Source organism: Drosophila santomea, chromosome X, assembly GCF_016746245.2.
Source record: "Drosophila santomea strain STO CAGO 1482 chromosome X, Prin_Dsan_1.1, whole genome shotgun sequence".
Lineage (NCBI taxonomy): Eukaryota > Metazoa > Arthropoda > Insecta > Diptera > Drosophilidae > Drosophila > Drosophila santomea.
In genome coordinates, this window is record NC_053021.2 from 13,136,371 (window position 1) to 13,148,469 (window position 12,099).

The following is a 12,099-nucleotide window of genomic DNA, read 5'->3' on the forward strand; positions in this document are numbered from 1 at the left end:
CCTGGAAAAAGAAGGATTACAGTCTGTAGATTACCTGAAACGAACTTAAGGTCTGCTACTGACTTTGCTACTAAACTAACATCTTTTGTTAGCTTGCAATCTAAACTATTAGTTAGCATTAGATAAGAGTGATGCACAAATGAAACACAAAGATATCACAACTATGATATTAACCCTAGAGATAGTAACTCAGCATGCTGAGCCCATCAACGATATACCCTGCAACTTGCCGTGCGACAACAGGGTATCGGAAACAAGGACAATTGTGACCCGTGTCGAGTGGTCGCCGAGTCTTCCGAGTCGGAAAACAATGCCAAACAATTGACAAGGACTGTACTACGTACATAAAGATATATATGCATTATAATATATATTTACATTCAGATGTATTTACATTCAGATATATTTACATTGAGATATACATATATACACTAAGATATATATAAACTAAGATATATATACATTGAGATATATATACAATAAGATATATATACATTGAGATACGTATACATTGAGAAATATATAAACTGAGATATATATACCTATAGAATAGCACATGTATAGTGTGGCTGGGTGAATGGGAGCAAGTGGCACCTGTGCCGGGCTTCCTACGTCGCTGGCACTCCCACATAAGTATTTGTCTTTGGCATTTGCCATTTGCCTTTTTCCATTTGGTAGCGATGAGTTTCCTCCTTTCCATTTTTCCATTTTCTTTGTGCCGCTCCACGGATCTCCTCCCCTTTGCTTTTCCGCTATCCCTCCGCCTTCCAAGTTTGCCCAAGAGCTTAGTGCTCTGCTTCCAGCTTCCAGCTCCCAGTTCCCAGTTCCCAGTTCCCTGCTCCCAGTCGAGTGCAGTTCCCAGTTTGGCCCGTTTTCTGGCAGACTCGCCCGGATCTTTGCCGGATTATAGATGCCAATTCGAAGGCAATGCGATAAGCGATTAAGCCAGCGATCAGCCGGCGGATGAGAAGGAAGCTTAGTCTGTGCGGATTACCGAAGGATGCGCGTTTCCGAAGGTCACTAGATGGCCACCAGCCAAGGATCCTGTGATCAGCTGCTGAGCAATTGCGCAATTCTTGTAGTTGTTTTCCATTGGTGCGACATTCTTTAGCGGACAGTGCATTGGCCCCATGGCTAAGTCGGAAATTGGGAAATAGGGAATCGGAATCGGTGGCTAATTGCTCAGCCATTGTCCAAACAATGACGCAGTTGAAAAGCCGCCGAGGAAAGCCCGTCGAGCACTTGATTTAATTAGCCCTAATGACCGCCGATCGTCACCCTTTGCCAACTCAACGCAACGCAACTCAACTGAAAAGCAATCGAGCCGCCAAGTCATGGCGGTAATTGCCTAGAAGCAGGTGGGAATATCAAGAATATCAATATCATCACGCCGCCTAATCGAGAGTAATTGCCTCATGATCTGACAAACAAAAAATAAAACTAACGAATAATGGTGAGTAGCGCCAAAATGAATAAAAGTTATCGAACAATAAGGAACACATGATAGAAACCAACACGAACATTACTCTAGTTACTTTATTTACAGCAGCTTTTTACGCGAATTTTCGACAAAAAATAATCAATACATTTGCTATAGTAGATAAGGTAATAGAGTTGGTCTATGAAACCGCTAAATTCGTTGAAAAAAATTCACTATACTATGTCATTCAAATGTACATCTTCTTACATTTGTTGCTAGTTTTGATGAATGTACCACTCACAAAAAAAAGCGCAGAATGGACAACTTTTGTAATTTCGCAACTTAGCAGAAAGGTAATAGTTTACCTTCTGTGGCTGAAACAATTCTCCGTCTCTTTCCAGGCAGCAATCGGCCGTCTCTCTCTAGCAATGTGCTGGGTTGTTGCTTTTGGTGTGGATGTAAGGATGTAAACACGGGGCTGGTCGAACAATAACTGTTGACAGCTCGTAAATTAATAATTTTGCACTGCGGGGTGGGGCAAAGCGGCAGTGGCAGCTAAAAGGGAGTGGAAAATTGGAAATGGAAATGAAAATGAAAATCCGGGGCAGGGGCAGGGGCAGGAGGAGGGGTGCAAATTAGCCGCGTTTCCGCCTCGATCCGGCGATCCTACAAACAACACGACAACAATGATGACAAATAGCAGCGGCAGCAACAAATAAATGGGAAAATCTCCGAGTCCCTGAGCCCCTGACACTTTGACTTCCTGTGGCCTTTTGCCGCATCCCAAAAATGTACCACATTTTCTAGATGGTATGCTCAATGGTATCCTATGGTATCCTATGGTATCCTATGGTATAATTTGGCATCCTTTGGTATCCTTTGGTATCCTATCGTGTATCTGCCGCTCCCGTTCGCTTTTGTTGCCACATTCTCACTCTCAAAACAAATTTCAAATCGAAATCAAAACAACAATTTCGATATGCCCATCACATCGTCGTTTTGCTTGCCCAGGAGTTTGTTTTGAAAGTAGCCGACAATGGTGCAAAAATAATAATAATGCAACAAAAAAGGGCATCGGAACTCTGGCTCAATTATCCTTACTCCAATTGTTCAATTGTTCGATTGCCAAATTGCTGGATTGCCAATCCTCGCAGTCTTGTGAGAATTGTGCGAGTTGATCTTTAATGAAGTAGCCGCAGTGGGCGGCATCCTTCGGATATCTTTTCGGATTCCAATGAGGCGTGTAATTGGCAGTGATCCGTGTGATCTCGTGAATCTCACCTACGAGAAATCATTTGATCATTAGGGAATCTTTTGAATAGATTGATCAAGTTATGCGTAGAATGTTTGCATTTGTAATCGCAGTAGAACCAAGTGGCAATCGCAGTTTAGATGGAGAAAGTAAAAAGTTTGCTACCAATGGGAGCAGTTCCACCGAAATGGAAAACTGTCCACCGAAATGGAATGACGATGACTGGCGGCTTTCCTCAATTTGTGCGGATGACTGGTGGAAGTCATGGCCAGAGATTGGGGAAGATTGCTGAAGATTGGGGATTCGGAAGCCGGGAGAATGACAGTTGATTTGCCCGCTGGCGATCGTAATTTCAAGCTAATTTGCTGCAATGAAGCTTACAGAATTCGAAATAAGAAGGGAAAATAATAAAAAATATTGGGGGAAATACAACAAGAAAAACGTGGAAAAAGCAGCAAGTACATATGGCATCTGAAATGAAATGAATGAACCTGGTTTTGTTTCCTGTGCAGCGGCAACGGAATTCCAACTGACAGCTATTTATGCTCGCCGATCGACAGGTTCGATCACAAAAGATTCGAAATGGAATCGAATGAATTGAATGAATGGGGAGGGAAAATCGTGGGCAGCCAGGGGCAAAGGCAAAGTGAAAAGTGTGGGAAATACGTGTTCGTGGAAATCAAAGTCCGGAAAATATCCGAACCCGGCGTGAACAAAGGTCCCATTGTTCCAAAGGAAGTTGCAGTTGCCCAAGGCAAGTGTGTCAATCCAAGGCACTGAACCACTGAACCACTGATGCATTGATGCATTGATGCACTGACGCGCTGTCCCTTTCTCCCACTCTATGCGCCTCTCTGTCGCACACTTGCACTACATTCCGCCATGCAGTGTTGTCCACCTGGCTATTTAATATATTTTACTGAATTTTCTTCTTAATTTTCTTATTATTAATCAAACAGAAACGCTTAAACTAAAAAGCTAGTATGGCATATATTTAGCTATGGATTTATATAGAATTTTTCTCAGTTTGGACAGCACTACCTGTCGCAACTACCTGGCAGCCCCGCCCCCTTTGGACCACCGCCCCCGCCCCTGGACCGCTGTCACTGCCTTTCCTTTCGAACTGCTACACTTTTAATGCGTGTCCACAGCGTCAAACGGCATAATAAAGCAGAGGCGGCGGATGAGGATGTGGATGTGGATGTGGATGCGGATGCGGAGGAGGAGGAGCAGGAGGTGGAGGAGGAGGAGTCGGGGTCCAGCGGCAGTGGCGAGAGAATGGAAAACTAAATGCATGCATGCGTGCGTCTTTTATATTGAAATAAAATAGCATAAAAATGGGCAACTAATGAATTTTCACAGCGATTCCTGCGGGAATCGACCTTCGGTCCACTTCACTTCTGTTCCGTTTCGATATTCCCTGCTTGCTTCCGCGTACACTGCACATAAAAGGGTGCAACTTTTGGAAAGAATGCTTAAAGTTGCTTACTGATAACCATATACTTATATTACTTTACTTAATACTTTATAGTACAGAAAAACCTAGCATTACGCATTAAAATGTAAGTAACGTGAAATAAATTTGGAGGAATATTTAAAGGCACTATCGAATGTTTGCTGTGTACTTTGTACCACTCAAAGAAGCCACAAATATACAGAGAAAGAAAAGGTGGTATTCACGTTAATCGCCAAAACCCGAACCCCATTCAAGGAAACAACAAGAGACGCAGTCCAAAATAAACCCCACCCACAAACCACCCACTAGGCAAACAAAAGGAAACTCAAACCGCAACACTCGACCACCCATCACCCACTAACCACCCACCGCCCAACGCCCCATGCCCACCACCACCACCCCCCCGGCGAAGGCTATTCAAGCAAATGTTGTATAAATGTAATTCAATACTTTTTCAATCTTGTTGCCGTTGCCGGTTACTTTTGCCGCGCACTGTTACACTCACCAACATGCACTGCGAACAATTACTTAGTTCACTTATTGGAAATGCATTTGTATCACAAACTTTACTTCATAGCAATTTCTCTCAGTGTGCCCACAAGTAAGAACAGCAAGGAGGAAAAAATAGGGGGAAAACGCTGCTGGCGTAGTTACAACAAATTGGAAACACATTTTACCCTCCAATTACTTAAATACAATAAAAACTCAAACCGTATTTGTTATTTATTCATGGTTCAAATTTCGCAACAGGAGTGCTTACGATTATACTATTTTCACTGTGTTCTTGGGCTGATAGTCACTTATGGCTACTAAATGTGAATACTAATATTATGAAAATGATGAAATGATTTTCCGTCATTTAGCAGCGCTTTCCCGCTGTTTTCCACACTGACAGTCGTGTCACTTGTGCGAGTGACGAGCTTTCTGCGCTTTCTTTCTTTCTTTCTCTACCCCTGCAAAAAACGAACTTTGTTTTGGTACACTCAGAAAAATAGATACACTAGGGGTAATTATCTCTAAAAAGAAACGCTGTTGTAACCCAAAACCGTTTTCGAATCAAAGCCGCGTCTGTTTGGCAAAATGTTCAAAGTGCTTGCCCTCTTTTCGCGTCATCAAAAGGGAAATGGGACGACTGACAGCGCCTGCTTTTCCTCGCTGGGCGGGGGAGGGAGAGGGGGCGCTAATAGATTTTCAATTACCAGAAGGGGAAGACACGAACGCTACAGGGTACTGGTTACTACTGGGTACTGGGTACTGGGTACTCGGAATACCGCACCCGTTCACACGCATGAGCAAATTCCCATTTTACGGGGCCATGGGTCGTGGAGCGAAAGTCCCAGCGGAATCGATGCGGATGCGGCATTATTATTATCATTATTAGAGGAGTCGACTCGATATGTGGCGATGCCAAATCCCGGCCAATGCGAATAATATGCCACATGTCCAACCCACTTCCCACATCACCCCCCGCTATTTTGCTGTATATATGTATGTATCTATAATATAAATATATTTCTGGTTTTTCAAAAGAAGCCACAAGCGGCGACCGCAATTTGTATCTCGTGTGGATTGCACATGTCAGTATTAGTCGTCAAGATTTGCACTTAGGGCTGTTGAAAGTATTATGTTTGTATTTATACATACATACATATGTATGTACGTATGTACTAAGAGTACAAACTATAGTTTTGGCTGCTTTATATTGCATTCCTTATTAAACCAAAATATACTTTTCTTTTGAGTTTGCTAGTGGGAACAAGGAGATACTCTTTGGAAAATAAATCCATAAATATACATATTTATGTAATACAAACTAGATTTTTGGCTGCTGTTTGTAGCATGCTTCATTAATCCAAAAGATACTTTTCTTTTGAGTTTAGAAGTAGGAACAATCTTTGGATCATGAATCCAGTGCATCGCAGTGCTTTTACATACAAGTACTAATTTTCACAAGGTGGAGTAGTTGATGCCCCCAAATCCACCACTCACCTCCCCTTTGCTGCTGTGTGTGTGTGTGTGTGTGTCGGCCTATTGAAACAAATTGTAATTAAATGTAATGTATTCCAGGCAGCCGGAGGCAGGATCTCCCACTTCCACGCCATGGCGCGTTTCCACTGCCGGATCGGGTCACCATGTCAACCAGGTTGTTGGGTGGAAAGGGGTCAACGGTGGATTACACTGTGACTGCCACTGTGTGGCCGCAAGCGTTTTTCCACTTATCCGGGATTAGCAAAAATGCCACATTAAACTAAGTAAACAATTACCATCAGTATCAGTCGGGGAATATTTGTCAGCTGCATCAAAAGGTAGCAATAACTACGAAATCAATCAACCTGATAGCTTGCACAAATGTAAAAACTCAAGAAGTTATTTCTAATAGTAACGGGTGTTTTTTTTAGAGGTATAGAACTTTAAGTTGGCATTACTGTTCAAGATGGCGACCGATTTAACAGCTGTCAAGTGATTTATTCTCAGTTTGGTTTGGCAATTCGTCATGCGTGCTTACAAAATCCAACTCGTGCAAGAATTGAAACCAAACGATCATCAAGCAAGGCGTAGATTCGTCGAATGGGCCCAAAACGAGATTGCTGTTGTTCCCGATTTTTCATAAGCCTCCAAGATCTTGTGATTTAACACCGCTAGACTACTTTTTGTGGGGCTATGTAAAGTCATTGGTCTATGCGGATAAGCCACAAACGCTAAACCATTTGGAAGACAACATTCGCCGTGTTATTGCCGATATACGGCCAAATGTTGGAAAAAGTCATTGCAAATTGGACGTCCAGATTGGACTACATCCGAGCCAGCCGTGGCGGTCATATGCCAGAAATCATATTTAAAATGTAATGCCACAAGATTATCTTTCATGTCAATAAAATTCATGTCAATCGAATAATCCATCGTTGTTTTATTGCAATTTAAAGTTCTATACCTCTAAAAAAAACACCCTATATTTAATTATTCACATAAAGCTGTCCTAGGGTGCACAACAATTAGCATTGTACTTCGGCTTGCATGCGTAATTGCCAGTGTCTGTTTCAATTTTGTTGCTTATGTCAAGGTGCTCACTGTTCTGCGAAAAAAGTATAACAAATGATTAAAAACAATATAATGGCCATGACTTTATTGTTATAACACTTTTAGGGAATCAAACAACATACATCGTTTTTAAAATCATTTTTTAGAAACTGGCTTGAATGATATATTTCATTTCTATCGTATCTAACAAAGACATTTATAACTATCTATATTAAAGTTATAAACAAATAATTAGTTGTCACCATTAATCCAAATTTAATTTACTGTATTCAAAGATTAAATAATCTCCATAACATCTAAGCGAAGCTAAGCTCCATTTAAATATAATATAAATATAATAAATTTAAGCTCATTTAATATAGAAATTAAAAAAAGTTAAATATAAAAAATGAAATACACAAAATTCAAATTCAAAAGATCCTTAAATAAAAGAATTCAAAGATATTCTCGTTTCTTATCAGAGATCCCCACCATAATTTGATTCTCCACTTTGCCGCAAGAAAGTCTCCTACCAAGAGTAAAGTCTCCACCGAAACAAGCGATAGATACAAGAAGCAGGATCTCTCTCTCTTATCCGAGTTTTCCACCACTCGATCGCTGGCCAGCACTGGTGCGCATCATATGGCGCCGATTGGCGGCAATCGATGTATCGATCGCAACAGCGAATCTATTGGCGGCAATCCGCGCCCACAACTCTCATCGCTAGTGTGTTTTCAGCGCCTTTTTTTATTTAGCGAATAACAAGCGAAGATTTGCTGGGGAAACAGGAGCCACAGACGCAGGACACACAGGCAGACAGAGAGCACAGCAGTATGCCCGCCGGCATTGTGAAGACCCCCATCAGCGGCAGGACGAAGGATGCGGCTGTGCCGGCCAAATCAGCCGAAAAGACGGCCAGCGGTGGCAAGAAGTTCGTGCAGACGCGTCTGCCCTTCAAGTTATTAACTCCGGGCGGTGGTTCGGCATCCACAGCCACCACCTCCTCCTCCTCCTCGTCTCCCGCCACCACTGGCTCCGCGCACGTCACTGTTATCCTGGATGACGAGGATCCCGCTCCCCGCAAGCGAAAGCTGTCGTACGACGATGAGTCGCCATCGGAGGGCACTGGCTGCTCCACGGGGCAACTGCGGCGTTCGACTAGCAAGGAGAACCTGGATCTGGCCAGTTCCATAGCCACTAAGAAGGTCAAGATCACGGATTTGCCACCGGAAGGTGTCATCGAACTGGATGACGATGAGGCCGACAAGGAGACGACGGATCCGGATGATGTGGTAGAGGCCAAGGCGTCCACGGAGGTCAAGTCGAAGCCCAAGAAGCCGGAGGCCAAGAAAGGCTCACCGGCGCCGATACAAATCAAACTGCCTCTGGTCAACAAACGATCGAAGCGCAGAAAATCCCTGAAGAAATCTGGGGAATCGTTGGACACCTCGGCCACAGATGTTGGCAAGGCGGACAGCGAGTCCAGCGACGATATAGAGATCATCGCCGAAGAACTGAACCCCCAGAAGAGGCAGAAAGTACAAACGCCGCTTGAGAAATCCCCAGAAAACAGCCCTGAAAACGAGAAACAGGAGAAGGAGGTCAGCGAGAAGAATGGAAAGGACTCAAAGAAGCAGGCGGAGTCCCAGAGGCCGGGCAGGGAGTCGAAGAGGGAGGAGCCAAAGACCGCAGAGAAAAACAAGAAGAACGACCAGGTCACGATAGATATCTTTATGGGAAAGAAAGCGGAAAGCAGTAAGAAGGATAAACCAGAAGCCAAGACCACCGGCAAAGGCAGCAAGAAGGATCAGCCGATCCCAGAGGATGCCACACCAAAAGAAGTTCCCAAGAAGGACGCCAGAAAAACCGTGGGGAAGCCAAAGAAGGAGGAATCGAAACCTGATGAAAAGAGTAAGAAAGAAGAGAATGAAAGCAGCACAACAAAGTCGGAGAAAGAGAAGGCAGACGCACCTGCAGATAATCAAAAAGAAGAGCTTGCTGCCGTGAAAAGCCAACAAGTGGCAGCCAAGAAGAAGGCTTCTGAACCAGAAGATGCATCAAACTCCCAGAAATCGGAGACGGCCAAGAAGGATCCCAAGAAGGACGAGCCAACTACTCAAGTTAAGTCGGACAAGGAATCTCCCGAGGCTGCGGAAATCTCGGTGATCCTCTCGACCAGCGAGGACAACAGTTCCAGCAGCGAGCACGAGATGGACGTGGACACGGACACGGCGGCCACTGACAGGCTCTCCGGTCAAAAGGAGACGCGCCTGCACAGGAAGAGTCTGCCGGAGGAAACCGGTGCACCGAAGGGTCTTACGCCCAAACAGCAACGACTGCTGGAGCGAAGGAAAAAGGCACGCGAGGAGAAGGAGCAGAAGCTGGCGGAGGAGCGTCGCCTTAAGCAGCAGGAGAAGGAGCAGCGCGAGCAGCAAAAGAAGCAGGAGCGCGACGAAAAGGAACAGCAGCGCAAGCTGGAAAAGGATCAGAAGGAGCAGCAGAAGAAGATCGAAAAGGAAGAGAAGGAGCGCAAGCGCCAGGCGGAGGTGGACTCCAAGAACGAGGAGAAGCGTAAGCGCAACGAGGCCAAGGAGGAGGTGCAGCGCAAGAAGGACGAGGAGCGCCGCAAGAAGGAGCTGGAGCGTGAGGAGGCCGAGCAAAAGAAGAAGCGCGCCGCCGAGTCCTTCTCCAAGTTCTTTGTGCCCAAGCAGCCCAAGGGCGGCAGCGGTTCCAACAACACATCCTGCCTGGAGCACGAACAAAGCAGCTGCGACAGCTCCAAGGCCAGCAGCCAAACGCTGGCCTTTCGACCATTTCAGATCAAGGACGACATGCTGCTGGCACCCATTGTGCGCAACTCGCTCGGTCAGCAGCAGCGCTCCCAGCTGGATGGTCTTTTCCGGCACCGGGACGAGGATGATGACGACGACGACGAGGAGGAGGAGGAGGAGGAGGACATCGTCAGGCGGAAACCGCCGAATCGGGCTCATCTGTATCTCAGCGAGTTGAGCAGCGGTCGACGCGAACCACTCAAGATGCAGCGCGATGCCAAGCTCCAGAGACGCACCAAGGATGAGGAGGATGAAGACGAGGTCCAAGTGATAGGTAGGTGCCTCCAGGATAATAAACCATCATCTGTTCTTTACCTGTTCTAATTACATCACTATTTCCCCAGATTACCTATCCTCTGCGGGACTGCCCATCGAGGAGGAGCAGCCCAAGCAGCTGACCCGAATGAGGGCCAAGTATCTGCACTTTGCCGACAACCGGCGGCCTCCGTACTACGGCACCTGGCGCAAGAAGAGCGGCAGCATCTCCGCTCGTCGCCCACTGGGCCAAGATAAGGTATGAATCACATCTTCTGGCTTAAATATCCGATCAGAAATATCAGTAATCACAATCAATACATCGCAGGCGCTTTTCGACTACGAAGTGGACTCCGATTGCGAGTGGGAGGAGGAGGAGCCGGGGGAGTCGCTGAGCGCCAGCGAGGACGAGAAGGAGCGCGAGTCGGAGGAGGAATCCGAAGAGGAGTACAACGAATGGTACGTGCCGCACGGTCATCTCAGCGACGAGGAGCTGCAAAACGACGGCGACGGAATGGAAGATGGACACACGCGCGAGGCGCAGAAGGCCAAACTCCAGGTGCTGCAGCAGGAGTTCGCCCAGGAAATGAAGAAGCAGACGAAGAAGATCAAGGCGCGCCTATTGGGTCCTGTTTGGCTGGACGAGAATGGCAACAAGTCGGAGCTATTCCCGGCCATCTTCGCCCACACCATCGACATGTACGCCTGCTGGCAGTTGGAGCCACTCAGCATGGAGCCACCAACCGAACCGGAGCGCGAGGATCAGACGCCAGAGCAGCCGGTGCCGCTGCAGCTGGATGATCGCCACATGCAGCAGCTGGTGCGACTTACCCACGGCAATCGCAACTCGAAGATGTTCCTGATCAACGAGTATTTAGAGTACCTGAAAACCCAGGCGCCCGCCGAATCCAATCAAACAATGCTGCCCTCGAAGGCTGTGCTGCGCGAGAAAATCGACGAGCTGGCCAGCTGGAAGACCGTGGAGCTGGGCACACCCGAGGCAGCAGCCACCAGTGCCAGCAGCGCCAAAAAGGGCAAGAAACCGAAGAAGCGTCTCTGCTGGGTGGTGGCCAGCGATATGCTGGAAAAGTTCCAGCTGCCGGATCTCCAGCTGCAGAATCAGTGGAACTACACGCTGACGCCCAAGGTTAGCGAGGGACCCGATGCACTGCAGCACGAGCAGAGTCCGCCAGCGGATGCGGAAGCCGCCGCGGCATCGCCCGCTGCCAACACGGCTACCAACTCGGCACCCACAACGCCCATCAGTGCACAGGCACAGGCGGGTGGTCAAGGCGCCAAGAAGCGGGCCACCCTGATCATGTCCGTGCCCAGGGATCAGCCGATTCCCACGGCCGCCAAGAACAAGCTGATCAGCCAGTTCCTGCAACGCCAGAGCGACGCGAGCAAACCCAAGGAGAAGAGGCAGGAGAAGCCGCCGCCCGCCGTCGTCGATGATGTGGTGATGCTCTCGGATTAGGAATAAGCTAGACTCCTTAAGGAGATAACCCGCTATCGCAACCGCAACCACTGCATCTGCTCTGGTGTTGTGGATCTTCCTGCTAAGCGAGTATTTAAAATATGCAAACATTTTTTTTGTCGGTAGATTCAGTCGTAAGTTGATTTAATTGTTAATGTTCCGATGTACGTTCGACTTGTATGTCCTCCTCAGCCTAGCCACCCCATCTCCCAATTTCCCCATCACCAACACCAACACCATTCCCATTCCCATCAGGGTCAGCCCTGCCCACCCAGCATCCACCATCTCAATCGTTGAATTGCTAGCATTGCACGATGGTTCTATACATATATAGTATATATGCAATAATACACTCTACCTGATGATCTTTTATTTTGGGTTCATAAGTAC

The 12,099-nt window shown here is 46.6% G+C and overlaps 1 protein-coding gene across 1 annotated transcript; it reads left to right on the forward strand.

Moving 5' to 3' along the window:
* The first annotated feature begins 7,845 nt into the window (after nt 1-7,845).
* LOC120457134 (chromatin assembly factor 1 subunit A) lies at nt 7,846-12,066 on the forward strand. The gene is made up of 3 exons (XM_039644376.2): nt 7,846-10,251; nt 10,322-10,491; nt 10,561-12,066. The coding sequence occupies exons 1-3, from the start codon at nt 7,980-7,982 to the stop codon at nt 11,707-11,709; spliced, it is 3,591 nt and encodes a 1,196-aa protein (XP_039500310.1). The 5' UTR covers nt 7,846-7,979; the 3' UTR covers nt 11,710-12,066.
* The last annotated feature ends 33 nt before the right edge of the window (nt 12,067-12,099 follow it).

What these genes read in the sequence shown, in the direction of transcription:
- LOC120457134 (XM_039644376.2), top strand. Translation starts at nt 7,980, where the DNA reads ATGCCCGCCGGCATTGTGAAGACCCCCATCAGCGGCAGGACGAAGGAT. An exon ending in AGACGAGGTCCAAGTGATAG is followed by an intron (nt 10,252 to 10,321) that starts GTAGGTGCCTCC and finishes CTATTTCCCCAG; the next exon opens with ATTACCTATCCTCTGCGGGA. An exon ending in GCCCACTGGGCCAAGATAAG is followed by an intron (nt 10,492 to 10,560) that starts GTATGAATCACA and finishes AATACATCGCAG; the next exon opens with GCGCTTTTCGACTACGAAGT.